Raw genomic sequence first — 25,288 nt, 5'->3', positions numbered from 1 at the left:
GGAGGAAAGAAGGGGAAGGAAGGAGGGAAGGAAGGAAGGAAGGAGGGAAGGAAGGAAGGAGAAGGAAGGAAGGAGAAGGGAGGAAGGAAGGAGAGGGAGGGAAGGAAGGAAGGAAGGAAGGAAGCAAGGAAGGAAGCAAGGAAGGGGAAGGAAGGAAGGAAGGAGAGGGAAGAGAGGAAGGAAGGGGAAGGAAGGAAGGAGAGGGAAGGGAAGAAGGAAGGAAGGGGAGGAAGGAAGGAAGGGAGGGAGGGATAGAGGGAGGGAGGGAGGAAGGAAGGAAGGAAGCAAGGAAGGGGAAGGAAGGAAGGAAGGAGAGGGAAGAGAGGAAGGAAGGGGAAGGAAGGAGAGGGAAGGGAAGAAGGAAGGAAGGGGAAGGAAGGAGAGGGAAGGGAAGAAGGAAGGAAGGGGAAGGAAGGAAGGGGAAGGGAGAAAGGAAGGAAGGGGAAGGGAGGGGGAAGGAAGGAAGGGGGAAGGAAGAGGAAGGATAGAGGAAGGAAGGGAGGGAGGGATAGAGGGAGGGAGGGAGGAAAGGAGGGAGGGAGGGAGGAAAGGAGGGAGGGAGGGAATTACAAAGGCAGAAAATTACAACTAAACTTAAATGGTACAGAGAGTGCCAGAAGCACCACGTGGTCTGGAGGCATCCCAACAGGCCACCTATGATCATAATGTGTGTGTGTTACTCTACGTTGACCACAGAGCCAGTGGTCCGTTTCTGGGCCTTGGGGTCAGCCTATGGGGTCTGTTATTCACAACCCAGACCTTTACATATTAGGGTAGACATTCTGGGTCATAAAGTAGACCAGCTAAGATGTCCCAGCAGACCCCAGCCAACCCCATACCTAGAACTCTGGGTAGATTCTTGTTCTCTGAGAGGCTGCCACACTCAGAAGCCCCTCCAACATATGAATGGAGAACAGGCTCCCTGTAGTCTCTTCTAGGTCTAAGAATTGGTTCCAGAAACATTCCAACAAGGAGACCAAGCCTCCTCTCCCTCCATCCATTTGCATAGAGCACCTGCTTGATATGCATAACATCATCAAATCCTTCAGATGTCTGGGATAGAGGCTATTACTGTCTCCATGTTATAGATAATAAAACTAGAGCTCAGAAAGCAGCTTGCTCAGTGCTTCTTAGGGCCACACTTGCCTGATCTTATTTCTTCCTCACTTCTTTCCATCCCTTCTTCTTTCTGTCCTTCCTTCCCTCTCTTTTTAAGTCTATTATCAAGGCTTGATACTATAATTTGAACCATATCTACCTTATTCCTTATCTGGCCTAGTCCCTAGAGGAGAAACTAGACTTTACTAAGGATATGCAGGACAGGATAGGACTAAGTCCCGTTTAGGGGCTACATCGCCAGACCATGTGCCCTGGGACTTCCTTCCACCTAGGAATGAGTGGAGCCCCAGCTTAGTGTACTCTGTGGGACAATGGCTCCCTGAGAAATTCTTGGTTTGAGGGGCTTAGGAAATGTCTCAACTTTTGGACAGAGTAAGTGGCCCAGAATTGGAGAGTCAGAGCTAGGCAAAAGCTGTATTTCATTTCCAATCAAGCCCCCTCACTTGCTAGCAGTGGAACCTTGAATCAGTTCTTACTCTCTCTGAACCTCAGTTTCCTCATCTGTAAAATGGGAAAATTTATACCTTCTTTACATGACTACTGTGGAGTTAAACAATATGTTCTCATGGTGCCTGCCTAGATGGGTTAGCAAATATTTAGCTCCTCACATGGCATCTGACATGAAGCAGCTATTTATCTGTGCCCACATATCACTTTGAATTCATATTGTATACCCTTGACCCAACACCTGAACCCCCAAACACAAGACCACAGCACTCAGAGATTAGGCAAATCCTAAGAAGGTGGTGGGTAAGATTTTTGATCACACAGCTTTATTTCAGTGCCTCAGTTTCCTTATCTGTAAAATGGGGATAAAAGTAGGGTCTTCCTTATTGGGTGAGTATGATAATTAAGTGAATTAATCCATATAAAGTGTTTAGAAGCCACACCTGCCACAAAGTATCTGCTCATTAAATATCAGCTATGATTTATTTATTATTTTAGCAAAAACGCTTTGAGCATGTAATGCCAATGTATGTTATCATCAAACAAACACCTGTACATACCTGAACAACCGTGTGTAATATACTAGCGTATGTTATGAAGCACACTCAAAAATAGAAATGTTTAAAAGTGAGATAAAATGAATATGGATTGATGTTACCATTTTCTCCACAATGAAAGGGTCAACTTGTTCAGGAAGTCAGCAAACTATGGCCACAGGCCAAATTCACCAGCTGCAACAACCACCTGATCTGACCCACTATTTGCCATTCTGATACATGTATGTATGTGTGTGTGTGTGCATATGTGTGCATGTGTATGTGTGTGCACACGCTTCACTGACTAGGCATTGCCAAACTAAAATGGATATTCAGACCTTCTGAAAGACTTAATCCAACTCCCCAGCACTCACATACTCACAAGTATGTGTCCCCAAGCAAACCACTTCATCTTTGTGAGCCTTGGTTCCTTCAAATGTATACCTGACATTTCTGCCTCACCCTATGAGAAATAATATCCAGTCCAAAAACATGTTACCAAACAGGATGATGTAATATAAAAAATGAGGCTTTTACAATGTATGATATAAAGTATAATTTAGTTCTAAATTCAGAGCTTGTCAGATGCTAAAAAAGAGTGAAGACGCCAGGAATGAAAGTGAAGAAAGCTATATTCCAGTCATGGTTGGAGAGTAGTCGAGGAGAAAGAAAGGCACAGGTTTGTGAAATGAATGCAAATCACATGCACAAACCCAGAGTGTCATTATCTCAAACACCTGGATGTGGTTCTCAGGAGACTCAGTGGGAAGACCCTAATTTTAGAATCACGCCCCTTTATTATATGCTCTGGCACATCTGAATAAACAGTTCACTGTATCTGCAAGAGCAGAGCTTTCTATGGTTTTAAAGGGTCCTGAAGAGCCCATTTTTCCATAGAGATGTGATCGTCTGTATCTTGGCATGCTAGCATTTCCTTCCCTTTCTTCTCCATTTATTCAGGTCCTACCCAGCCTTCAAGCCTCCCTTTTTCCATAATGTGGTTTGGCAGGCCCAACTCCTTTAGCACTCTCCTTCCTGCCATCTCACATACCCTTATGGTGTCATCTTAGCACTCACACTCCATCCTTCCTACCGTTGATTTATTTATCTAGGACATCCTTTCCATCCTCTCAAATTTATTGACTTAAGGAGTGAAGATAATATTGTATAGCTATTCAATATTGACCAAAGGGCCCAGCAGGACAGGGCCCACAATGTGTGTTTTTAAATATTTAAAGAGAAAGGAAGCATTCTTCCAATAGACTAACAGGAACAAGATTTACCTTTCCATCTGAAATAACTAAAAACAAACAAAATATATGAAACAATAGTTTTCAAGGCACTAGGACAATAATCCTAGTGAAGGACAATAATCCTGAAAGACAGGAAGCAAGTGATTGCCTGAGCTTTATTATTGCTTGAAGAGAGTTTTTAGACTATGGCTCAGGAAGAGGAAACCAAGGTGGACTCCCTGATTTCAGAATACTAAACTGAGAGTCCCGGGAGACCGAGGTGGCTAGAGTCTACAGAACACACTACTCTAGGAAGTTGCATAGAGAGCAAAACCTAGAGATCTGAAAAGGGTTCAATCAGTGCATGCACGTGAGGAAACTGACACGGGAAAAGAACCACCTGGAAGGATCAGTGCCTGGAACTCACCCAGAGCTGAGAATAATTTTGTTCCCGCCAGTCAGACTGAAAAAGATTCATGGGGTACTAGGTTAGAGTATTCAGAAAAGTCTTGCTTCAGTAGAGTAAAATAATTGTTCCTACATCACATGCTTCTCTGATTCTTCCTTTAAAATCCTAAAAGTTAGATCCAAAGAGATCAAACCTTTTAAAATAATTTAATATGTGGCCTAGAATAAATTTCAAGAATATTCATAGGAATACAAAAATAGCTAGGATTTAACAAGGTAAATACACAATGTCTGGCACCCAATCAAAGATTACCAGGCATCAAAAGGAGAAGGAAAATATGACTGATAACAAGGGGAAAAATGTCAACCAAAAAAGACCAACTCAGATTTGACTGTGTATATTTGAATTAGCATTTTTTTTGACATAGAGTCTCACTCTGTTGCTCAGGCTGGAATGCAGTGGTACAACCCTGGCTCATTACAACCTCCACTTCCCAGGTTCAAGCAATTCTTGTGCCTCAGCCTCCCAAGTAGCTGGGACTACAGGCATGCGCCAACATACTCAACTAAGATTTTTATTATCATTATTTTTAGTACAGATGGGGTTTTTCCATGTTGGCCAGTCTGGTTTCAAACTCCTGGCCACAAGTGACCCACCTGCCTGGGCCTCCCAAAGTGCTGGGACTATAGGCATGAGTCACTGCACCCAGCCAAGCAAATAAATATTATAACTGTATTCATGATAGACAAAATTAGTGCAGAAGAAAAAAATAGTGAAACTGATAACATAGCAATATAAAGTATCCAAAATGAAATACAAAAATTAAAATAAAAGCAGTACTGGGGACAACTTCAAGCAGCATACTGTATGTATAATTGGAGTCCTAGCTCCTAACCTAAAAGAAAGATTAAGAGAAAGACAAGGAGATTGAAAACCTATTTAAAGAAATAGTGGCATGAATTTTTCCACATTTGATGAAAACCATACATCCGTAGGTCCAAAACCTCAATATAAACACACACAGGCACACGAAGGCACATCATAATCAAATTACTCAAACCATAATAAAGACAAAATCATAAAATGGGTAGGGGGAACATATTGCATAGTAAAAGACAATGATATGAATAACAGAAGATTTTTCAAAAATACAACCTTGGAAAACCAGCATCTTGAATGAACCAAAGGACCATTAATAATGTACCAGAGCACAAACCACATACAAAATTTTCTTTTCTCCTACTTAACACAACCCAGTGAACACCCTGGAGACACCGGCTATCTTCCCAGCACCTTGTGGTGGTCCCTAGGTTTATGATACCTTCCTTGCTCGACTTTCTGGAGAGTCCAGGCTGGTCTCAGAAGAAGCAGAGCAGCTTCTGTCATTTGCCTGGACACACTTCACTGTGCTGCTTATACCAAGAGCTACAATTGCTTAGAATCAGATTTTGTGTAAAGCAATAAGTCCAGATGATTTCTTTGAATCATAGCAACTTTTAAAAATTATCTGTTTGATTTCTTTCCTTCTTGTCCCATGAGTTCAAGATGTTATGGGATTTTGGCAGCAGCCAGATAGCTTCAGGGAATTCAGTTTGTCTGACTTGTGTGGGTAGATGCTCAATTCCTTCGTCAGTTATCATTGTGCAAAATAATTCTTCTTCCTCCTAAGAGTAAATTGTGCATATATTGCCAAGGCAATTTATGGTGCATTGACAGTGTCCTTCCAGCCTGGCACAATTTTTGGTGCATAGTGGGTTCTCAGTCAACAATTGTGGAATAATGCATGATTTAGTTTGTAAACTGTTTTTTATGGAAACAGGTTCAGTTGTTGCTACCCTTAATACCTTGTCAAATCATGAGATTCCAATTTTTTCAGTACAGACATTGAAGAAATTGATTTCCCAAGCCAGAATATCTGAGAGAAGAAAACCTTGTGTATTCAGAAGAAGAAAAGTGTTATATACACTTCCTCTCTTCTGTAAAGTGGACCCAAGAATAATACCTGTCCTTGAATCATTTAAGAAATTAAATGAGACAAAACACATAAAGTCATTCAACGTCATTCACAGAACACGTGCCCAATAAATATTTAGGCTTAATTATTACATCTACTTTCCACCAACTTAATTGCTGATTTACAGACATCCCCCACCCAGCTGGTCCCTCCACCCATCTTACCTGGAGTTCATCTAAGATGAATCTGGTGTCTTTCACACCTCCACATCTGTAGGGGTTTTTTATCTTCTCCTGTCTACATTTTATTTTACCTACTGAAATGCCTTTAACTTCTTTTTCCTAACCAATTTTTTAACAGTAAAAACTGAAGTGTCATTATATCCTTTCCCAAGGCAAAGGTGACGCACTTACAATGCATAGCTTGTCTGCTTCCTTTATCAGAGATTGCTGGGAACTTTGCGCACTACCTAACATTTCTCATACAAAACTTGGCATTATTATTTTTTGTCATTAAAAGGTCTAGGAAAAAACAGAGAACCCTAGGCAGAGTCCTCTGGAGTACAGGGATTTACCCCAAAACACTCCATTCAACCTACTGCTTCATTTGATATTGCACATTAAAATAAAACTAAAGGATATTACCAAAGGAAATAATCCACTCAAAAGCCATGTCATGTCTGTGTACACATATTTTGCATTCTTGCAATCATAGGGTATATATAATTTTACACCCTGCTTTCCAATTTAAAATTATTTTGAAGACTTTTTGTTGTCATTTAAATGCTCCTCTGAAAACTCTTGTATATAGAGCTCTTTATTCTTCGGGCACATGTTTCTTCACTACTGTCTTCTAGTTCTCCTCCACACATCCCCAACAATGCCTAATCAATATTCTTATTTCTCTTCTTCCACAGTCCTTCAAACATGGTAGGCTCTCAATGTTAGTCTCTGTATCTTCTGTCTTTACTTGTATTCTGCTTGAGTGGTTTCTTCCACACCTGTAAGTTCAGCTGCATGATGCTAAATGTGTGTCTCCAGACCCCATCTGCCTTCTGAATCTCAGCCTCATTTATGTCACTGCTCACTGAACATCCTTCCTGAATCACCCCTTCTATACCTAAAGCTTGATAGGCCTAAAAAAGAACTCACTGCCTTTTCCCCATACTTTATCTTAAGTTTCTTCTTTCTTAATGGACTAATACAAAGTGGAAATCTTAGTGCTATCTCTGACTCCTCTCTATTTCTTACCTCCCCATAAAACTAGATAATGTTATCCAATTTTTATATCTTGCTGAGTTTATTGGGTAGATCTGCCAAGACCTTGTCTTAAATCTCAGCTTTTCTCCATTAATCCTGATACTTCGTATATTCTTCCCTACCACAATTTATTTCTTAGGCACTGACCTAATGAATCCATTACAAGTATGAAACTCACCTGTGGTTCCTTATGGACTGCAGAATAAAGTACAGATTTCCATGCAAGAGGATTTTTTACAGTGTGGTTTTGCCCCTTAACTCTGTCCTACTACACCTATGAGCCCCGTATACCCAGGATCCATTTACGGGAGAGTTTAGGAGCTGTGGGCCTTCTAAGTTCCCAGAGTAATATAACACAAAAATTGCTTGTTTTTTGACAGAGACTAAGTAATTGCATTGAGCCCAGTTTCTTCCCATGTTACAGGACATGTGCAATTTATGGGTCCAGACCCAGCAAAAGAGAAATGTTTTCCCAAAGCTTTTACAAAGCCATAATACTTCTATAGCTTCCTGTTGTTCTCCCATTTCCTGGTCCCACCCTGACTATTCACTCAAGGTATGAAATGCACAGAGGAGATTCCTCTGATGTTGTCCAGGAGCCTCATTCTGTTTGATGTCCCATGGTTTATATCACCTCCAAAAGATCCACCTTTATACTTTAAAGTAAAAAGTTACCTAAACCATGTAAGGCAGTGGGTGATTCCTTTCAATGGAATGGGGGATGGGGGTAAAGAAGGCATACTGCCACAATTGATTGAGGCAACAAAACGAGAAGGACCCATCAACACATTGTGCAAATGTACAATTATATTTGCCTATTATATCTTCAGCAGCCTTGTTAGAGAAAGGAGGAGGGCAACACATTCAAATCTTTTCTTCTGCTTTTGTTACTAGCTCTCTTTATGAGTAGTTGTATGATTCTCTAACAAGACCCAAGGAATTAATCCTCCTGACACCTTGTTCCTTTACACTTTTGCATTCATGCTATTCTGTCTTCCTAGAATGCCCATCCCTTTCTATTTTCTACTATGTGAAATCCTCTCTGTCCTTCAAGGTCCAGTTCAAACTCGTGCCCTCTGTACAGCCTTCTTCAGACATGCCTGCAAAATGCAGAATGCTTTGTCCTTCCTCTGTACCCACATTGCGTTTGGTCACATTGCTGGCAAAGCACTTTCCACCACGATTATTGCTGGTGTTTTCATGTCTGCTTTATATTTTAGACCACAACTTCCTTTAGGCCTGGGCCATCTTACTCTCCCTTGAATTTCCAGTGCCTGGCACCATGTGTTGATTGTAATAGGAACACAATAAATGCTCATTACATTTTATAAATTAACTGTTGTGACCACATAAGTTTTTGTTCCAAGAATACAATCATTTCAATGGCTTTTTATCCAATAGATGATTCATAATTTGCAAAAAGCCATGCACCACCCTTTGTTGTGATACAGGCAACAACGAAATGGGACCCATCAGATCTAGTCCTCTTTCTTTGGCCTTTGTCAAACTGGAGGGGCTTAGAGTTTCCCTGCAGCAGAAAATGAGCTCTGGAGAATGAACTTCTTATTGCCCAGTCACTTCACACACAGCTTCCTACACAGAGGCATCAAAATGAATTACCTAAACATCTTCCCCAAGATCTTAAAGAACAGCTGAAGAAAGCCTACCATCCCATTTGAGACCAGAAAATAATTAGATTTCTTGGAAAAGGAAAAGACTGAAGTAAAGGAGACACTAGACACTGGGCTCCTAAGGGCAAGGAAATGCCTTTTTCACTCATGAGTCCACCCCATGTACCACAAAGGTATGGAGCTTTTGCCCTCAGAGAGAATGCAATCAGGACACTCTCCACACTTGTCGATGTCAACATTTGTTGAAAGGATGCATAAATTAACCAGCTAGGCTTAGAAATCTGTAAACAATCTTCAGTAATTACTTAGACATTTTTGGAAATTCTTACCCACCACCCCTGCCCATACAAAAATTGTCTCTCTATGTAATAGAAAAGACAAGTTGTTACAAACAGCCATGTATAACAAGACCAAAAGGAATTTTAGAAATGATCAAGTCCAATATTTTAACTAGAGTCCCATTTATATGAGTTGGTTACATCCTGGTGAGCTAGATGCCACTTTATAGCCAAGAGATCTTGGACAATTTACTTAAGCTCTATGAACCTCGGTTTCTTAACCTATAAAATAGGAATTATGACTCCCATCTTAACCAGTTACTTTGAATGTTACAAGTGAAAATGTATACAGAGATCACAATATTGCCACAAAATGAGCCTTTGATAATGCAAGTTTTATTCTTTTTGTTCCCAATAGTCAGAGTGTGAATCTACCATCCAGAATGATATATTAGGATACTTCTCTCTTAAGGGAAGGAATAGGCTGGGGAGCTTCCCATAAAAGGCTGAAATCTGGTGGGGTAGACTGACACCTAAGGGCTACTCTAATATTCCAGCTCTTGGCTGATTCCAAATTTGCAATTTGAGAAGTTACTTCTAATACAGGGTGATAGGTATTATACTGGTCTATGCAGGGTGCTGTGGAGAAATGAAGCAAGATCCAAAAGTACCTGGAGATATTGAGGAAGGCTTCTCAGAGGAAAGAACACCTAAGCTGACATTTGCCAGAGGAATAAGCCCTAGGCATATATAGATGAGAGTCGAGTAACAGGGCCCTGGGATGTGGGAGAAGGGTTTAGAGGGTGAAAGGAAATCTGATATATCATGGCCTTGTGAGCTTTGCTATTGAGAAAGGAGAATATAATTTGAGATTGTGGAGAGCTATGAAATAACTTCAAGTTAAGATGTGGCACAATCAGATCTGTGCTTTAGAAATACTGGGTAGAGAACGATATAGGTGTGGGGTGGGGACTGGGGCTAACTGCAGGCAAAGCTGCCAGAAAACTATTCTAGAGCTGTTGGTGAGAACTAAGACAGAAACAGTGTGGAAGAAGGCTGGCTGAAGGGGAGGTCTGAAAGAAGAATCAGCCGGGCACGGTGGCTAATGCCTGTAAACTCAGCACTTTGGGAGGTCGAGGTGGGTGGATCATCTGAGGTCAGGAGTTCAAGACTAGCCTGGCCAACATGGTGAAACCCCGTCTCTACTAAAAATAGAAAAATTAGCCAGGTGTGGTGGCACGTGCCTGTAATCCCAGCTACTGGGGAAGCTGAGGTAGGAGAATTGCTTGAACCTGGGAGGAGGAGGTTGCAGTGAGCCGAGATCACACCACTGCACTCCAGCGTGGGCGGCAGAATGAGGCCCCATCTCAAAAAAAAAAAAAAAAAAAGTAGAATCTACCAATGTAGGATGGCCTGTGTGGGGAAGAAGAAGGCAACGAAGATGAAACCAAAGTTATTGGCTTGGCAAATGCTGTGAATAGTGATGCCATAAAGTAGGGCTTGGTAGTAGGCAAATGAAGAGTTTGATTTGGGACCTGTTGAATTACAGCAGGCCTTGAGATCTCCAAATGGAAACTCTCTGCAAATGTGTGTAAGACCTACCAGCGTCCATGGCTAGGAGAGGGAACTGCTGCCCCCATTGAATCTGACCACCTGCGTTCTCTGTTTCCAGTACTTTGTCTTCACGGGGGTGTTGGCCATGGTGACCTGTGCAGTTTTCCTCCGTCTAAACTCCGTCCTGAAGCTGGCAGTGCTGCTGATCATGATCGCCATCTATGCCCTGCTCACTGAGACCATCTACGCAGGCCTCTTTCTGCGTTATGATAACTTCAACCACAGTGGAGAGTAAGTGCCCCCCCATTGTGAGTCCAAAGTGTGCTCAACTTTCTGCGGGAAGTGGAATCGTTGGGAAAATGATGCCCGCCACATTATTAAACTTACGGCCTGATTGGATATTGACTTACACCTCGAATCAGGCATTCTGTAGTTTACAAGTCCAAGCAAAAATCCTGACTTTTCAGTGGTATCATTTATGTGAATTACAGATTAATTAATCAAAGTTTGGACGAAATAGTAGCTCAGGTTTCCTCCAAGTCTGATAATTTGTAATTTCTTCAAATTTAGTGGCTCCAACACTTGTAGGATCTATTTATAATTAGGCTGTAGCAATCTTAATAATAGTAGCCACTGTGTATTAAGCCCTCATGCTCTCTCAGGATAGTACAGTTGATCCTGCATATCCACAGCATTGTGGATTCAAGTAACTTCAAATTGAAAATATTTTTTTAAAAAAATTACAAACAAAAACAGTACAGTATAACACCTATTTACATAGCATTTACATTGTGTTAGGTTTTATAAGTAATCTAAGGATGATTTAAAGCATGGGGAGGATATGTAAAGGTTATATGCAAATATTATACCATTTTACATAAGGGACTTCAGCATGCATGGATTTTGGTATCCACAGGGCTGATGCTGAGGGACAAATGTATTACCGTTGAAATATAGAAAAGTCCAAAAAAAAATATCTTACCCAGACTCCTTAGAGAAAAACAGCCCAAGGCAAGGCTAATGAAACCCCAAGACAGTGAAAGTGAGGGAAAAGAGAAGTGAGGAAGAAAAGGATGAGAGGCAAATGCAAGTTACCACTACATTTTGCTGGCAACATGTGCTGTGAAGAGATTCAGCTGGTGTCTCAGAAAATCCACTCGCAGAGCCATTTGAAATATCTCTGGGCAGGCTCTAAGGTGGGAAAAAGTGTCTCAGGACAGAGGATGGCAGAAAAATATGTCTGCTGGCTCCTTCCCTCTCTCTCCCATTGGCAAGAGTTCCCTTTTTGCATGCACCTTCTGGTGACATCACCTGGCCCCTTTCACAGCCACTGGGGTAAACAGACCCCACACAAGAAGTGATGGAAGGAGCCAGTCCAGGCTGATTGGTCTCTGGTATTAGAAGCACACAGGACTAGCTGAGGCCAGAATAAGTGGCCAACAGTCAAAGGAAAAGAGTAAGGTCAAGATAATCCAAGAAGGCTAAGAAAATATGCCCAGAACTAATAATATGAATGCCCATGAACCAACCCCTGGAAGTAAACAATGCTAACAATTAGTCATATTTTCTTATGCATTTTTAAAAGGATAATGTGTTTCAGATGTTGAAATTCCTTTCTCTACTATTATTCTCCTCTGTCTCCTCAAATCCAACTTCTGATATACTTTATATCCTTCCCATCCATGTTATATATATAATATATATACACACATGTATACACACACACATATACACACACATATATATACATATAGCTAGGGCTGTATCTATAAATTATTTATAATATTTATTTTGTTGTGATGTAATATTATCTTTCTAGATCCATCTAGGTTGATGTATACGGACTTCATTTTAGTTGTTGTCTGTACATATGAAATAATACAAACATATCAAAATATGTTTATCCTTTGATCTCTTAATAGAGACATTTAGGTTGTTACCAGGTTTCCCTATTATAAAAAATGCTTTAATTACCATCTTTGATCATATCTTCTGGGGTGTAGATATAAAAGCAGGCTTGTTGGATTGTAGGGTATCTGTATTTTCCACTTTTTAAAATGTTGCCAAATTGCTTTTCAATGTGACTGACATGATTTTCCTCTTATAAGCAGTGGTCCTGTTGCTCTCATTCCCACTTATACTGTTAGATTTTTAAAATACTTGTTAGGTTGAGTGTGCATTTTATTGTACTGTTTACATTTGTGCTTCTCTCATTATGCATAAGCTTGTGCATCTTTTGTTTGTTTATTGGCTATTTGGGTTTTATTTTATGTGAATTGCCAGCTCATATCCTTTACTCAGTTTTCTATTGGGTTATTCATCATTTTCTTGTTGAATTTGTAAGAGTTATTTTTGTTTTTAATTAACAAATAATTGTATACATTTATGGTATAAACATGATTTTTTTGATCTATGCATATGTGGTAGAATGGCTACATCAAGCTAATTAACATACGCATTACTTCACATGCTTTTTACGTGTATAGTGACAGCACAGAAGATCTACTCTCTTAGCAATTTTCAAGTATACAATACATTGCTATTAACTATAGTTGCCATGTTTTACAACAGATCTCTTGAATTTATTTCTCCTATATAAAATTTTGTATCCTTTGACTAAAATCTCCTCAATTTCATGTCACACACACCCCCCTCAAGTCTCTGGTAACCATAATTTTTCTATCTGCTTCTATGAGTTCAAACTTCTTAGACTCCACATATAAGTGATAACATGCAATTTTGTCAACAATCCAAGGCCTACCAGTAGTGACCCCGTGCTCAATTTGCTCATAGGTAAAGTGAAATATACATCATCTGTCTGTATTAGTCAGCTCAGGCAGCCAATAACCAAAATACTACAGACTAATATAAATATTAGATCTTTATTTCTCACAGTTCTGGAGGCTGGGAAGTCCCAGACCCAGATTCTAGCCTGGCTTATTTCATTAACATAATGTCATCCAGTTTCATCCATGTGGTAGCAAGTGGCAGGGTTTCCTTCTGTTTTAATGCTAAATAGTATTCCATTGTGTTCATATACCACATTTTCATTATCCATTTATCCACTGAAGAATAGTTTCAGATTGCTCTCTCATGTTCATTGAAGCATTGTTCGCAATAGCCAGAATATGAGTTCTTTATAAACTTTAGATACTAATGTCTAATTTACACGTGTATAAAGCATTTTATGTGCTTTATTTAATCTTCAGAGTAACATTTTGAAGAACAAAGGCTAAGAGAAGTTAGCAATTACCCAGGTTCACATGGCCAGTAAATAACAGATCTGTATTCAAACTTACACTCTCTTTGGCAAAACCGTCTTTGGCCATTCCTCATTTTCTAATCCATATATATAAGTTTTTATTACTGCATTTACCTCACTGTGTTGAAGTAATTAATTTTCATGTCTTTCTCTTCCATTAAAATAGGAAATTTTGAAGACAAGGACCATTACTCATGTTCATATAGTAAGCACTTAGGGTTATCTGGCAAGGTGTCCAATTAAATATTTGTAGAATGAAATATTAAATGATTGAGTGACTGAAAGAAGCATTAACTCATTTGGAATCATATTACATCATTGATTCACAGTAAGCCAACTATCATTCACAATCCTTAGAATTTTTTCTCATTATCGTCCTTATAATATGTGCTCCTCAACCTATAAGCACAATTTCTTTTGGATTTGTGTCATATTTCACATTTAAAGTGTTTTTTTTTTCTATTTGCCCAAGCCTTCTGGCTTGCTCCAAAGCATTTAGTGTTTTTGTCTTCTCATAGTCTTCATTAGGTATGTATTCCAACTGATCATCAGAAGATACTATTTCCACACTACCTATGCCTTGTTGACTTCTTAAAACATAGGCAAAATATTGGAATGCATTAATGCATCGTAATTCAGGTTAGAATCGAGTTCTGGCACCTGTTTCTACTCATCAGTGGGCATGTTTTTAATTCAAGGAGGCAATAAAATAGACTTAATAAGAGCATCAGTTTTGCTGGTTCTAGCAGCACCTTGTAGGTGATGTGCTGGGAGGGAGTCTCCCTCACAAACCCACCCTCCTTTTAGTCTAAAGTTTGGAAGAGACAATGACAGTGAAGTGGCCACATTGTCTAGAGTAGATACCCAAAGTTCATCACCTCATGCCAGGAAAATTTAGGATATGGACACACATGAGGAGTTTAGGAGTGGAGATTTAATAGGCCAAAGGAAGAGAAAGGAAAACAGCTCTCTCTCTACTGAGAGGAAAGAGGAAAGACTGGTCGGGGCAGATGCATCAGATTTTATAGTCAGGTTTGAGGAGATAGTGTCTGATTTATACAGGGTTCACAGATTGATTCAATCAGGTATGATGTCATATTATGTGGGGAAAGCTGACCCCTCTACCCTAACCTTATTATGAAAATGGGCTTGCCAGTTGACTGGTGCCATCTTGTCTGCTCCTTACTGTACACATGGCTGACAAAGAGAAGGGAAGATGGAGCCACCATCTTGAACATGATTGGCACAATGTCAGTACCTATGTCTGCAGCTTGATTTTACAGGCTTTCCTTTGTTAGAAAGGAAAATAATTTGGGGCTGCTTTTCATTAAAAGGAAAACCTTACTGAGGACTTCCATACCCTCACTATCTGCCTAAGTAATTTCTTCTTAACTCCTGTATCATTCCTCCCTCTGGATTGGTAACCCTAACTGCTGTTAGGGGTGTTGGACGACAACGCTTTCTGGCTACTTCCTGCTGAAAAGGGCGTTGGGTGAAGAACAGCAGCTAGGACTCCTGCTGGGGTCAATCTAAGGGTCCTTGAAAGAAAGGCACATTCATGCATGGTTCTGTCTGCAGCACCATTTGGAGTTTGATTACTGCCAGCCATTCCAATGGGTTGTAACACTGGTTTACCTCCACCAGATGTTGCTGAAATGTTAATATAGAAGTAACATTCCTTTTAGGATAAGTGGCATTGGATTTGGGTGGCTAGAGTCACTTTAGTGTTAACCTTGGCTAAATCTTTCCTGCAATTATTAATCCTTTCATGACTACCACAGGCCATCTAAGACACACTTAAACTTTCCAACTTGTCCTAAACAAGTATTTTTTAAACAACAAACTATTCTTTTTAGCACAAGTATTACCTTCCTTATAACCCTTTAATGACTTCCACGAACCATCTATGACATGTTTAAACCCTCTGACTTATCCTAAACATCCTTCTTTTAAACAACCAACTATTGTCTTTAGAACAAGCATTTATCATACAAGATCCTTTCTTACATAAAATCTATTTCCTTTATAACCTTCTTTGCATAGCCAGGGTGTGACATATTACCAAACCCAACAAGAAGGTCTAGCAGACTCAGTGATAGTAAAATTTTCATGTTTCCTTTCTGTTGGTAACTATTATCCCTGCTATAAGGATAATAATTAAGCAAAGTACTACAGCAATGGAAAATCTCTGATATTCCAGTTAGAAGTTGCTACAGTATATAGTCTCACTGCAAATAGATTTAGTATAGCAATTCCCACAAGTGTGATGTAGTAGATTATTTCCATCTAAAATTTTACGTTCCAAGATATAGAATGTCCTTTTGGGGGTCTATGAAGTTCCTTGGTTTTATTTTTCCAAAAAAAGAAACCTCTGAGTTATGGGCACCCCACCCACTTTCACTACCTGGCAGAATTTACAGTATAATTGCCCAGAACTAGCATATTGATTTAGATTTTTACATTACCCATCCTTTTTTTATTTCTTCCAAGATCAGGAGACCACCACTTGATTCATAGGAATGAGCGGGGTCAGTCTGAAATGTAGGCAAAAAGCTTAAAAACAATAAATGAGACTAAGATTTAGTGACAAATGTTTGATAAGCTTTGGAGCATAATTTCTCTCTCCAGTCCTCATTTTTGGTAAAAACAAATTATGAATGAACTTTAATCTTATTCTTGGCCTGATTATTTGTATTAAGTGCAGGAAGAATAATTATTTCTGTATAGTCCTTTTGGACTGGCTTTGATGGAACTCTGTTCCACAAGGAATCTCAGATAAGACCTTTTAAAGCCAAGCCCAGTCACAGGTTTGGATCTTCAAATACCTGTGAGTTGGGTGATTCTTTTCTCTTAAGATCCCAAGATAAACTTGGAGCTCCTGGACCTGTTAGAAGGTGACATTATTTACTGACCACAGGTTAGGAACCCTGTATGGGGCATGTGTAGACAAGGTATGGGGCCAGTTCTCCCCATGGGACTTCTATCATCTCTGCAAGTCGAGATTGAATTCTTAAAGGGAAGCATACCACTCCAGTCAAAACCTTGATAAAATAACCAGTTTTTCCAATTATGTCCTGTTGCAAAGGAAGAAAATGGATTCTTATTGACCTTACGCAAATAACTATATTGCCGTAAGTTAAGAGTACTCACAGATATTTTCCAAATTCTAGAGGAACCAGACAGAGAAAAAGAAACATGCTCCAAATTTTGTTCACAGGAGTATAACTTACACAATTATGAAAGGCCATAAATAGTTCAGAATAAGTTCCCTTGACTCTGAAAAACAAAATAAGGGTCAGCAATATTCCAAGCAAAAGTCAAAAAGATTCTTTTAGCATTCTGAGTGCAGTCCATTTAGTTAACTCTTGTTATGCTTGACATTCGTGGACATTTCAGTTCTTCATGAGCCCCATATGGTTTTTTCTCCATTCCAATGTTACAACATTCAAAACTATTAAAAACCTGCATTTGTGAATACCTGTTAAAGTCATATAGCTTGATTATAAACCACCTTTTGAGAAGGAACAAAGCAAGACAACAATTGTCTGTGAATGACAAAATTTTCAGGGTAGTTACAGTTAAAAACATGACTGACAAAGAAGTTTAGTTATCTCCGTAGTTTATAATAACTTTAACTAAAAAATAGTTAAGAACTTATTTTTCTTTAAGCCAGTCAATTAGAGCTATTTTTATAGACATTACACACAACACATATATAGTGACACAGACAGAAGATTCAGCACTCATAAGATTTTTCATTTGCCAGTTTCTTAATTTGATTACTGGATTCAGGGTGGAGCCTTTGGAGGAACAGGGTCACAAAAGCATCCTTTTCTAGGGCATACTATGCAGGCACAGCTGAAGACAGACAGATCCCCAAAATTAAGGGTGCCATTTTGTACTGGATCTTGCATCCCCAAAAGGAGGGAGATTCTGTGGGAGAGGACAGTGCAGTGCTTCTACCATGCATTTCATTGCAAGGCACCCCAAAGACAATTGGCTTACTTTGTAATCAGCCCATCCCCCTTTGGAGTCGCATCTCTCAGAGGAGAGTGGGAATGTATCCACATCTTTCAGGTGACAAAGAGCATGCTTCTCTGATTCAAATGTACAAAGGATTAAGTATTCCTCCATAACTACTATTAGTCATCCCTTAAAATATATTTCCTACCTAGTTATTACACACCAAAGCTCTCTCATAATATGAAGTAATTTGATACCCCTAAAACTCAAAACTGTCAGATAATACAATGCAAAACAGAACAGAGCTTTTGATTTTGAGAGGGAACTATCTGCTTTTAATTCCTGACGTTTCATGAGGAAAACAGAGGGTTTTTTTCCCCAAAACAAGGTCTATGGCACCTCTCTGTTTTTCCCAAGGAGTCCCAGGCTACTAGAAGTTATCTTAGGGTTTCTCTTATGTGCATTAAAAGTCACAAGACAAAAAAATGAAGAAAAATAATCCAGTCAACTGAAAAGAAAAAAAAAATTTCTTCCAGGAAAACAAGATCGAAGAAGAGAAAAACATCAAGGCCTTTTAAATATACCTGTCACTTGGATATCCACTTTTAATTAGTCTGAGTGCTCTTTAAGAAAATATTTTTAAATCCCTTGTTACTTGACTTTAGCTACACCAAGCAGTTCACATTTTCAGCTTTTAAAGTTTGCAAAAAGTAACCTCCCAGGTGAAACCAACAAGCCTTAATTAGGTTATGACTTAACCTCAAGTGTATGAGGTATTTTTAAAGGGATGATAAGCAGCTTTACAAATGTTATTGAAAAATTGTGACTGAGACAGTGAAAGAAATCTAACCCAAACAACTCCATTTTGTTTCCAGCCCCCAAGCTGTCCCTGCCCCTCCCTGGGGTAGGCCAAACCAACTTTGGGAGAAGCCTGGTTTACGGTTCACAGTCCAAAACAAAGATGATATCAGCCTCCTCCTAAAATATACTTCCCTCTTGCCTGGGAACCAGACCAAGAAACTAGCCACAAGATTAGAAACCATGGCTTAGGAGTCACACAGCTAGAGGCCGCAAGATTTTGACCCTCTCTAAACTGCTCTCAAGATAAGTGCTTAAGATATTTTGTAAACCCTGCCCTTGATGGATCAGCATGCCCACCCAGATCAATAAACTGGCTTATCTGAGTTTGTGGCCCCCACCCAGTAGCTGACTTAGTACAGAAAGACAGCCACCATTGTAAAATGGCAGAGACTAAAACAAAGTATTGCCATTTGATTACAGGTCATGTTCCCAAGGACATGAAACAAGATGACAGCCTGTAGCCAAGTTTGTTACTGATCATTCTGTTGGGCTGGATTGAACAGCAGGCTTACGGGGTCCGGGGTCTGCATCCTAACCTAAGGTACCCTTTCTTTTGACAGAACCATAAAGATACACAAAGCACACCAGTTTGGCTACAGCTTGAGATCAGCATCACAAATGCCTTTCTCATTAGTTAAAACTTTATGGAGAATATAAACAATGATTATTATTATCCTCTTTACCAGCTTTCACAGGGAGAGAGAAGCCAAAAGCTTGACTGGTTTAAAACAAAAAAAACTTTTACCCTTTTGCTGGCATGTCAGGCTCCTGGACGCCCTTCCCCCTAGCTCAACTCTAAGCAAAGCATTTTAAAGTTTGGGGATATTAACTTTTCTTAGTTTGGAGGAATATTATAAAAGAAGAAATAGGAGCTTTTAAACCATGAAGGAAGGAAAAACACCATATTAAACCTGGGGGTTCCAAAAAGGGGTGTCAAGAGGTACTGCTTCTGTTCCTGTTGGGAATGATGTTTCAGGGGAAACATCTTGAAAGGTGTTTCTTTGGATTTGCTAATTTCTCTTTGTCCTTTTGGCCTACCATAGGAGACATACTGCATATCTCTGAAATTCTGTGCTGCCTGCAGAGTTGCCTGTTTTTCAGCTGCCATTAGGGTTTGGCTTAAGTGCAGCATAACATCCCTCCATGAGAGGTGAAACATCAAAGTTTTGGGAGGCTTCTATATACGTATCAGGGTCATCAGGAAATTGGCCTAAGTCTCCCTTTATTTGCTAAGGGAGACTTCAATGATAAGGGAACTTGAACCCTAGTGGCATCGCCTCCATTGGGCGTTTCCTGTAGGGATAAGAGCGAAGGTTGGGGAGTGGGAAATTTTGGAGATGGTGGAGGTGGAAGAGCTGGTGGCATGGTTGGAGGTGGCCCCAGATACAGTGGACTGTAAGGACTGGGACAACCAATAGCTGCCTCATATAGTTCCCCCAGAAATTGCTTTTCTAGTTTTGGGGAATCATTCCTCTTGGGTCTGCCTGATGTGACTACTAAAAGGGCTGAGTTGATTTTGCAATGAATGCAAAGGTCTTGTAAAAAGGCCATGCCCTTGTGCAAAAGAAAATGAGCCACTTTTTCTTCAAAGTCTCAGGGTAAAACGAGTTCTTATGCTTTAGAATGCACTCCAGAGGGGTGCAAGCTGAAGATTGCCTGTTACCTATTTTGAAAGAGAGGTGAGAAAAAGATGTCCCTTTAGGCTCCTTCCTTTTGGTATGACCCAGGGTGGAAGGGAAGACAGTGGGGGTATCCTCCCTGCTGTTCTCCCTCCGTGGCTCCTGTGTCCAGGCACCTTGTTGAATGTGCCACCTGTGGTTGCAGGCATGACCTCAGCCATGGAACCAGAGGAACTAGGTGATTGGGATTTGTCATGCTCACCCATGCAACTCTAGTCCTCTGCCTGTGATTTCCCTTTGACTTCCTAGACTTGTGTGACCTGCCTGGTTCCCCCCGCCAAAACAAAATGGATCTCAGGAGAGACTATGTGACATTCGCATCTGGGCAACTATTGTACTTCCCCCCTTTATAGAGGAAGTGTGCTGGTTTGAGCTCTGAATCCTGCCATTATCACCTGTGCTAAAGTGTTCACCCTTCAAGAATGGTTCTGGTTAACTTCCAAACTTAAAACCCCCTTACTAAGTAAATACCATTCTAATTGGAGGCATAATAGGTGCTTTAAAAGAATGTAGGGACCAAATGGCCATTTATCTGCTGATGGGACAGTATCAAGACTAAAATTTGGTTTCAGAAGATATTTTACTCCTAATTGTTGAAGGCAGAATTTTCCCATTCACCAAAGCAGCATAAAGCGTGGTTTTCAGTAGGGGGCACGAAAAGGGAGAATTGGGAAGCTAGGGTGTTTCAGAAGAAGACCCACAATCTGCCTCATGGACAAGATCCTCTTCCACTAGATGGCGCTGTTAACCTTGAAGTGCCACACGCTTTCCAGACCAAGGGCAGAGAGAGACCTGGAAATGCCATGTGGTCTCCAGCCAAGGGCAGAGAGAGACCTGGAACTGCCATGTAACCTCCAGACCAAGGACAGAGAGAGATACTCACTGTGGGTGGGGAGGGACCCTCTGTCCCTCAAAAATCACAAGTACGCCTTCCCTTGAGCTATATGCCCGGTTACTATGACATTACCTAATTTTGCCAAACAAGATTACTTCCCTGAACTGTAAAATTTTCCCCACACTGCATACACAGAGAGGATATGAGACATGGCTGTCTCAGACAGGAAAGGAGGAAATTACAATAGGAAAGTTGGAGATCCTGTTGCCAACACCCTATCAGGCAGTTGGAGGCTGCAGTCAGTTCAGACGTCTTTGGATAACCCCAGGGGTTAGCCCCAGTCAGAAATCCTCAGTTGCTCCAGAACCTCTTCCAGCCCCACATGATGGCTAAGTCCTCCATGAAAGGAGGTTGGTTCAAACGTGGCCAACATGCCCAGCAATCTGTGGGTGCTGGGGGATTCTCCATGTTCTCCCCAGTAAGCACCATATCTGAGTCTTTAAGAACGGCAGCAACACTAACCGTATTTTTAACTGGCTGACAGATGCCTGTTATTGATTTGATTTGATTTAGTTCTAAAATGGAGGCCAAGAGCTCTGAAATGAAGGGACAGAGTTGGAGTCCACTCCTCTACTCACCGTTTAAATGAATGTTGTACCTTGGTATCCCAGGTGAAGTCCCCAGTATGAAGCAGCTACATAGTCTGGGGTAGATACCTGGGTTTGTTGTCTTGCAATTAAACCTCCACTCCTAAACCCCTTGTGTGTGTCTGTTTAGGACACAGACACACACAAGGGGTTTAGGAGTGGAGGTTTAATAGGCAAAAGAAAGAGAAAGGAAGAGAAAGGAAACTAGCTCTCTCTTTAGTGAGAGAGGGGACTTCTGAGAGGAAAGACTGACCAGCAGCAGATGTGCCAGATTTTATAGCTAGGTTTGAGGAGGTGGTGTCTGATTTACACAGGCTCACAGATTAGTTCGATCAGGTATGATGTTTACATAGAGCATGGGGAAAGCTGGCCACCCCAACCTAATCGTATTATGCAAATGGCTTTCCAGTTGACCAGCACCATCTTGTCTGCTCCTTACTGTACATGTGGATGACAAAGAGAAGAGAAGATGGTGCCACCATCTTGAACATGGTTGGCACAATTTGCCAGCATCTGTGTCTGCAGCTGGATTTTACAGTCTGCCCTTGTTAGAAAGGAAAATAATTTGGGGATGCTTTTCATTAAAAGTAAAACCTTAATGAAGACTTCCATACCCTCACTATCTACCTAAAAAATTTCTTAACTCCTATATCGACAGTATTCATACTACTCCTCTGCTTCCAGCAAAACATCAAGAACGTATATTTTAATTCAACAATATGTCTTAAGATCTACTATGCACCTGTTGTTACAAAGAAGGTGCTTACAAAAGCAACAAATACCACCTCTGCCTTTTGTTTTGGTATCTAGCTGCCTCCCACCCCATCCCACCCCACACACCCACAACTTCATTCATAACACTGCTCTTTCCACTCTCTGGCATCGGGGGGCTAAACAGCATGTGTAGGGGCTTCTCAGAGGTCTCCAGGTTGCAGATAAGCCATGGTTACCAAAATAGTCCTTGCAAGATTGTACCAATAATGTTAGATGTTGAAGGCATTTCAGACATAAAATATACTACCAGATGAGGCTCTCACAAATGAGAATGAGTTAAAATGGATAATACATAGGAAAAACACTTATCTAAAAGCATTTGGAGGGAATTAAAGAAAATTGGCACTGGCAGAATCTAGAAGCCATGTGGTGGGGAAAAGATTTTTTCTGACCTAAATTGTTTCCGTTTGATTCCCATTTGTTCATTACATTGGAAAGGTTCATTGGTCCACACAGTCCTCATAAATAACCAGAATTGTAAAGACTGATGATAGTAGCCATATATCAATTTTCTCTCATGTGTATACAATGCTTAATAGTTCACGTCTCTTTCTAACTTATAATCTCATTTAAACATCTTGATAATCTTTTGATGTGAGTGCCATCTTCCTCTTTTCAAAAGTAGGAAGATTCAGTATTCTTTTAATGATAGGGAACTATGAACTACTAGTATATGACAAAGCCAGCTCTGGAATGCAGTTCTTTATGCCAACCATGTTCAATGTACTTTTCACTGAACCATTTCCAGTCCTACTGTCACGTTTATACAAGAATATTTAGAAAAGTGAAAATAAACCTAGGAGGTCTCCAACTTTGTTGCCATGCCCAGTACTGTGGCTGAAAGATCCTGGGGAAGTAGTCCTCCAGGATAACTTCAGTCCATGCAGCTGAGTCTCTTTAGTGTCACAGGATGACCGCCTGTGTGGCCACTATGCTGACGAATCAATAATGAGGCAGAGAGACAGAAAGACCAGGCATAGACCACACCAGAGTAAATCATTCAAGGTCTGCTCAATTAAAAAGTAAAAATTAGGTCAGTATGGGCAGGACACAGTGAAGAGGTCAGCCACATTCTTCAAAGACGATTCAAGATTTCCATCCTCAAGTGCCTCATCAGTGACCATACTGTTGCAGAAAACAATGTCTGCATAAAGACACATCAGAGTTTTTAGAAGCAGAACTGATATTCTCTAGGCTCAGCCTTAAAACAGGAACTTTTCCAGGTTTATGATGGAAACTACTTAACTTGGGCCAAGTGCACCTCATCAGTCTCAGTTACACAATACAAAATATGAATACAAATCATAAGGCACAGTACACTTGAACTTGGACACACTTCCCATCCATCATCTTCAGCCTTTCAAGGCAAATGCTACATTTTCAAATTCAGTGCCACAAAAGTATAATTAAGATAAGTGATGCAGGACTTGCTACCCAATCATGAAAACAGACACCTGCAGTGTGTTGTATAACACATCAGTCATTCCTACAGAGAGAGGTTGGTTAATAGATACAAAATTCAACTAGATAAGAGGAATATGTTCAGTGTCCTATAGCACTGCAGGGTGACTATAATTGACAATAATTTACTGTATATTTTTAAATAGCTAGAAGAGAGGATTCTGAATGTTCACAAAGAAATGATAAATATTTTAGGTAGTGAATATGCTAATTAACATGCTTTGATCATTACACAGAGTACACATGTATTGAAATATCACTCTGTGCCCTATAAATATGTACAATTATTACGTGTCAATTGAAAATGAAATTTAAAAGAATCAAGAAGGTTTTGGGATGCACAAAAGGATTTTAAACAATGAGAAGTTGGGGTTGTTCAAAAGAATACTGCCTGCTACAACTAAAGGACTAGATGGGGACAAGAATGGATGCAGAAAGACTATTTGGGAGGCAACTGCAATGGCCAGCTTCATGCACATGTGGCCTGTGTATTCACATAGGGCTGTGTACTCAGAAGGGCCTGGCTTTGTTCAATGCCCTGCTTTCACCATCTTGAAATTCTCTAAAAAAATTTCAAGAAACCCCTGCATTTTCATTTTACAGTGAGTCCACAATTATTGAACCAGTTCTAGCTATTGCATTAGTCCACATGAAAGAGCAGGGTCGACAGGAGGAATGAACAACCAGGAAATAATCCACGTGTAGGGTCAAAGCCAAATAGCATTTGTCCAACATCACATGACCTTCGTGAATGCATCCGTGTATCCATTCAATACACATTACATTCAGGGCTTTTACTAGGCCTGCAGGTTTATAGATGAGTAAGGCATTATTTTTATCCTTTAGGACCTTACGGGCAAGCAATTATAAGTAGGTACATAGAGGAGGGCATTGTAGCTACTGAAAAATATCACTGAGATCTGTATTGATAGCTAGTCTTCACTGTTCACTAGCTAGTTAAGTTAAATTATTTAACATCTCAGTCTTGGATTTTTCTAGAATGGGGATAATACTATCTTAGTAGGCAGAATATGTAAAGTAGGTATTGGAGTATGGCATAAAATTAGCACTTAACGAGTACAGTCATTATTATGACAACAGAATAAAAGATAAATTCAAGCTGAATGGTTTATTATGAGTGTCATAGAAGCATTGGGAACTAATAATAAACTAAAAATTTGGGGTCAAATGTGCTATAATGAACATGCTGAATTTGGTGCCTAAGATATGAGTTTTCATCCTGGCTCCGACACAAATGAGCTGTGTGACCTTGGGAAAATGACTACTCCTCCGTGGGCCTGTCTCTACCTGTAAAATAAAAGGATTCAAGACATATTACATTATGTGTGGTGCACATAATATGGAATAGAATAAATCTGCTAAGTGC

At 40.2% G+C, this 25,288-nt stretch overlaps 1 protein-coding gene across 1 annotated transcript in view; it reads left to right on the top strand.

Annotated features, from left to right (window-relative positions):
• ADCY8 (adenylate cyclase 8) overlaps positions 1 to 25,288 on the top strand; it is a 277,968-nt gene that overhangs the window by 213,878 nt on the left and 38,802 nt on the right. Inside the window, 1 exon segment of the mRNA XM_033203020.1 lies at positions 10,538 to 10,710. Coding sequence (XP_033058911.1) covers positions 10,538 to 10,710 — 173 coding nt within the window.

The sequence above is a fragment of the Trachypithecus francoisi genome, unplaced genomic scaffold (assembly GCF_009764315.1).
Source record: "Trachypithecus francoisi isolate TF-2019V2 unplaced genomic scaffold, Tfra_2.0 Lachesis_group7, whole genome shotgun sequence".
Classification (NCBI taxonomy): domain Eukaryota; kingdom Metazoa; phylum Chordata; class Mammalia; order Primates; family Cercopithecidae; genus Trachypithecus; species Trachypithecus francoisi.
The sequence above is the reverse complement of the archived record's forward strand: the minus strand, read 5'-3'. Positions and strand labels throughout refer to the sequence as shown.